The sequence below is a fragment of the Glycine max genome, chromosome 13 (assembly GCF_000004515.6).
Source record: "Glycine max cultivar Williams 82 chromosome 13, Glycine_max_v4.0, whole genome shotgun sequence".
Lineage (NCBI taxonomy): Eukaryota > Viridiplantae > Streptophyta > Magnoliopsida > Fabales > Fabaceae > Glycine > Glycine max.
Genome location: NC_038249.2, coordinates 35161893 through 35167769, shown reverse-complemented (window position 1 = coordinate 35167769; position 5877 = coordinate 35161893). Strand labels below are relative to the sequence as shown.

Here is a 5877-nt window from a genome sequence, read left to right as displayed (position 1 = left end):
TGGCCGAAGACTGAAACTAATCTCTCCAGGTTATCTAGCCCCTTATTACATAAACCGCTAACAAATAACACAACCTAATTAAAATGAAACCCCGCCAGAATATTATTGACCCACAATATTTGCAATAAGAAAATATATATATTCGAATAGCATTACACGACAATAGTATTGCGTTAAGTAGGAGTTGTGGGACTAACTGATAGATATCAATTCTAACCAGCAAAGCAAGAGGCTTTGTATTCAGTTTTAAGATTAAGACGAGCATATGCATTTCAAAGCTGTACGATTGCTGACATCAATCTTTTGAATTCAGTGATGGCTATTGGCTAAGTGGCCAAGTAGCCAAGTAGCCAAAGTGGTTCGTTTATGAGAGTGACATAAAAAGCATCATCATTGATGATTTGCCAAGATAATGCTAACTACCCGGAACTATTTTATTTCGATAGTACCTTCTAAAATCAAATTTAATTAAATAATTTAAATTTTTTAAAAGATAAATAGATAAAATAAACAACATTTCATATGTAGTATTTATTACTTTTTTCATAGAAACAAAAAAAAAACTACTTTTTTCATTATCGAGGTTGCTTAAGCTTGAGAAAGATTATAAAGAGGTTCAAGCATTCAAATCCCGACTTGAAAATGAGGTAATTTACGTATGTTTAAAGGCTTCAACGCAAAGCACGAGGAGTAGTTCTGGCTCAATTAACAAACTAGGCTTTATTTAAGCGAAATTGGTCAGCAGTTTTAAAACTCAATTAATAACTTTTGACTAGAACAAAATGGATACTTGAATAAAAATTATTCCCACACTCAAGATATTAAAAATCTTTAATTTTGGGCCTTGGTAATCAGATCCAATTAACCAGTTGAACTCTCGTCTTAACAAAAATAAATAAATCATTGTTAATTATACTCCACAAGGTTTGCCTATGATTATCTCCAGCAATAAAACAGGTATCCTGATTATATACATCGTTTTCTCGGCGGATGGTGGCTATAACGAGTACAAACGAAATGAATTCGAAAGTGTTGAGTCTCTTTTTGTATTTTAAACTGTTACTCAAATAAATCCATACCACTTAGTACTCAACAATAAATTTCTCGTGCAAAAGCTATTTAGTTTTGAAAATTGTTTCTAAAAAAATATTTTAAAAACCAAATACAGAAACTAGAAGATGTTTTATAATCCTCTTCTTTTTTTTCAAATACTCTGTTCAGGTGTTCAGAAAACAAACTTTAAAAAACACAAATATACTATTAAGTATGCTAGACAAACAAATTTTGGGAAACAGAACTATTTTTCAAACCAGGAAACAAACAAATCCTAAAATTGTGTTTTCATTTTTTTTTTTTGAAGAAAAAATTATGTTTTCATTTTAAATATTTTATTTTAAAGATGTGTATAAAATACAGTAAAAAGGAAAATAAATAAAAGAAAAACTACCTTCACCCGTTTTCTATACAAACTTTTGAAAACAGAACAAAATAAAAACAATTTATTTTATAATTAAAAATGAAAACAAAAATGATTTTCTCAAACCAAAAAAGGTCCATAATTATATTTAATTTTTCCTAAACACTAAAAAATCGTGCAAAATCCAAAAAAAATCTCTCATCAGTGAATAATGAAAGGAGAAAGACTTTTAGTTTTTAAATTAGGAGGGTGAGTTTTTTTAGTCCTCAAATTTAAAAATGTTTTTTTTAATCTCTGAAATTTGATATTATTTTTTGTAGTCACTAACATAATAAATAATACTTTAAGGCGATTTTTAGCACTATGTAACAATTTCAAAACACAATTCAAGCAACTAAAAAATAAAAAATAATTTATGCCAATTAAAAACTACCATAAAATATCAATTATATCGGAGACTAAAAAAAGTAATGTCAAATTTCAGGAACTAAAAGAATATTTTTAAATTTCAGAATTAAAAAAAGTACACACCTTAATAAGAATTTTTTTTTTCAATAAAGAATTGTTTTCAATAGAGAATTGAGTTGATTTTCTTACATAGAATCCTCATTTATGTGTGAATAACACATACGTTTTTTCTATAAATACATTTGAAATCTTTTATTAGTGCTTGAGCTGGATGATGAAAAATTATCATATCCTATTCTTTCACAGGATGGATCTATAAGAATTCACCTATCCCAAAAAAAAATTAAAAAATAACTGACTTGAATGATATTGTATTAAGAACTAAATTGACTAAGGAAATGGGTCATAATTATTATGAAGAACCCGCATGGCCCAGTATCGTAGGCTTAGCGGTTCCAGAACCTAGAACCATCCATGATTGGGGACCCGTGGTGGATTCATTTGCAACTCCTTTGGAAATATTACCGGCGTGGTTTCTTTCTGGTGTTTCAAATAGTTCATACAGTACCTAATAAGTTATTGGGTGTTCTTTTAAGGGTTTCAGTATTAACAATACCCTTTTTGAAGAATGTTAATAAATTCCAAAACCCATTTTGCCGGCAAGTAGCAACCACCATCTTTTTGATTGGTACTGTAGTTGCCCTTTGGTTTAACGTTACCTACCGAGAAATAATTATATTTTCTTTTTGCAGCCAAACAAAGCATAACTGTTGCATACTTCCACATAAAAATCATCTCTAGTTGCCCTCGTCAATGCTGTTAAATTAACTATCCTCAACAAAACAACTGCTATATTTTATTTGGCAATCATGGATGGTTTATGAATGCACCGATTTCCAAGTTCTAACAAATTTGCATTGGCCTACTACACTGATGGGGGAGTCGGCAGGATGAAGCCCAGCAAAACTGAGATTATTGTAGCAAGACTAACTTAAGGATTCATCAATTGGCTGCTTAAGATAATGACAAAAGGCTATATATGCATATTATCTAAACTTGTACAGTTCATATCAGTCACTTTATGTGTTAATATTGTAGCTGCCATGAAACTTGCAGAAAAAGTTATCACGAAAACAAACTGGTTGCACGATAAGTAGCTCTCCAAATTACACAGACAAATAAACCTAACAATTGTCCCACATGTCATACTCATAGTCCAAAAGCACATATTCCTCAAGATGAATTGTGAAAATACCAGTTTGAGCTTGCAAGAAACATTGTATGCATCTGATGAGAATTCAACCCAAGTTCAATCTTCTATTTGATAAAATGACCATGAGCATGATAGAGCTGTGATAAGGAGCAGCTTTCACTTGGCATTAGTTACTATCAGCAAAACTGAAACTCACCTGCAAGGCTGCAATAATAGCCAAATCAAGAAATTGCAGAGCTTGATAAAAAAAAAAAAAAAAGTAATGAAACAGTGTGACATTTAGTGTAAGTTAAAAATGAAGCCAAGGATTTGTGATACTTGACTCAGGTATCAATAAGTAACGAGAGACCAAAAACATCCAAAGAGTGGAGTAGATAATTCAATGCACAACCTCATGTAGAGGATGAATCGGAGGCAGCGGCCTCTTGTCTTGGCCTTCTGCGGTCAGGGGGAGGGCCATCTCTCCGTCTCTCATACCTTCTACTCTCATTCTTTGGTGCGCTACGTTTCGGTTGGTAGGTAGGGTACTTACAAGGAATAATCTCCCCATTTATGTACTTGTCACCTAAATCCAAAGAAGAACAACATAATCAAGCAGTAGAATATGAAATACTACAGAAATCAATTAGTGTAGAAATTAAAAAGAAACCTCCGTAGTCTTTATTCTTAACATCTATATAGGAGTCTGGCAGTACCCAAAGAACCCCAGGCAAACCTACAAGCATAAATAAGAGATGGTGAATCAATATTCATCATCAAGTAACCAAACAGGGGAATTGGGAATTGAAAGATTACCCTTGAATTTCTCGGAGGTTGCTTCATCAACAGTGCACTGAAATCCAGTGTAAGTGGTGGTGCTAAAGGCATACATGTTCTTTTTAGCTTCCTCCATGCTGATATACAAGCACAAAACGGAAATTTGAGGAAAAATTGACAAAAACAAAGTCCTCCGCAAAACAGAACTTGCATCTAAATTGGTACATAGACTAATAGGAACTATATGGCGCATATGAATTCTACGTGTATTCCAAATTGAAAGATAACTAACGGTAAGAAAGAGAAGAACCTTCCCAAGACAGTGGCAAGAGTGTCGAGGTACGTGTCAATCATCTGTTCACGGGTGGGTGCAGGGTCCTTTGGAAACTCCATCACAATCAGCCAATGGTTGTAGTCACAACCAGGTAACATTATCGTCTCCCTCTGGTCGTTGTTGTTGCTGCTGCTGCTCCTTTTCGCCGAGAAATCCCCATCCAGCGCCGCCCGAATCCGGTTACAATTGCGGGTTCGGGTCACGATAGAAGGAGGGAGGCGAAGATTCGTTACCGGGGTAAAGTTGGAGATTGGGGTTTTGGGGTGATAAGGTAGAGTTAGGGTTTTAGCGGAAAAGGAAAACGTGACTGTCGCCATTGTAGGATCGGTCGTGAAACTGAACTGAGTCCAAGAGAGCGTAGTAAAACGATAAGGCTCCCTCGACGACAGATTTTTTTTTTTATTTGATACGGCGTCGTCACCGACAATCTTGTAAGAAGATGCTAGACTCATTGGGTCAAATTTTCAGTCCAGTTTCATCAGAAAAATGGGCCTTGGGATGACACTTAAAGAAAATATGAGTGTAAAGAACTACTCCCTTAACCTTTTCCCAAGGCTGCATCTTGGGCCTTCGTTAGGGTCTTGTCTCTTCGTGTTTGGTTGCCTTTGACAAAATTATTATTATAGTATTGCTACTAGTAGTTTGCATAAAAGAAACGAAAAAAGATGACATGCAAAGACTAAATTTCAACGAAATTAACTTCTAATCCACAAAACAATGTTTCATTTAGTTTTTTTATTTTATTTTTCGTAGGGGGAGAAAAAACACGGTTTTTATGTCACATGTAGTGATGTAATCATGCACTTTTCAATAATACATATCCAAGCGCTAATTAATCTGCGTGGTTTAAGTAACTTACCCTGGAACTTATATATGCAGTTGACCGAACAACAAGAAGAGCTCAGTATATAAAGCAGTTCTGATTTTAATCAAAGACTTAATTAAATAACTTGATTCAATTTGGAGTCCGGACAGAATCTTGAGATTAGGTGCAACTTACACCTGGAGGATGGAGAATAATAGATTTCAATTCAACAAAATTGCCATTCCTTGTATGCCAATCATGGTTTAGTCTCGTTAGAAAGTATGTTTAATTTTCACTTAGAAACCTAAACTCATTATTTTAGTAAAAGTTACAAAAATATATTGGCTCAAATTTGAGATTTTCCAAAGCAGAAATCAATTAAAGGAAGAACATTCAAAAGATAAGGAAGAAGAATTATGTTAACTAGTATTTTAGGATTACTTGTTCATAAATCAAATGAAAGTGATTTCTTTTAAAAAAATGTATGATGTGTAATTCGCAACAAAATATTTTTATAATTTTTAATTACTGCTCTTAAAACATTCGTCAAAAATCAGCCATGCTTTGTTACCCTCGGAAACAATTTGTTTGTGGCAACTTGTTGAAGCAATGAGGAAATTGGAGATTCATTATTTACTTTTGGACTCTGGTTTTTCTTCTTTTTATCATTTATTTTTTTCATTGTCGTCTTGTATTTGTTGTTTCTGTTTCGGACAAATTCACGATTATCCTCTCTGTGTTTTCGCCTTCAGTTGAGTTAAATAACCTCTTTATTTTTCCTTTCTCTAAACTTGAAGAGTAGACTACCTTATCAGTAAATGGATAGGCAAGAGCAGTTTAAACTTCTTTTCGTGGGGCAATTGGAGTTTAGCACTTGGATAGTTGGATGTAAGAAGCATTATCGTTTCACGTTTCTATGACAAGGAATTGTTAAGACTTTGGTA

The 5877-nt window shown here is 33.5% G+C and overlaps 1 protein-coding gene across 2 annotated transcripts; it reads right to left on the bottom strand.

Annotated features, from left to right (window-relative positions):
- Positions 1 to 2831: 2831 nt before the first annotated feature.
- On the bottom strand, positions 2832 to 4506 carry LOC100788853 (multiple organellar RNA editing factor 9-like). 2 transcript variants are annotated; one of them, NM_001369244.1, is made up of 5 exons: positions 4105 to 4506; positions 3834 to 3931; positions 3688 to 3753; positions 3430 to 3603; positions 2832 to 3242 (listed from the first exon to the last, which is right to left on the bottom strand). In NM_001369244.1, the coding sequence occupies exons 1-4, from the start codon at positions 4443 to 4445 to the stop codon at positions 3431 to 3433; spliced, it is 678 nt and encodes a 225-aa protein (NP_001356173.1). In that variant the 5' UTR covers positions 4446 to 4506; the 3' UTR covers positions 2832 to 3242; position 3430. The 2 variants fall into 2 exon arrangements, with proteins under 2 accessions (NP_001356173.1, NP_001240266.1); NM_001253337.3 differs by having other exon boundaries at positions 2832 to 3234.
- Positions 4507 to 5877: the final 1371 nt, after the last annotated feature.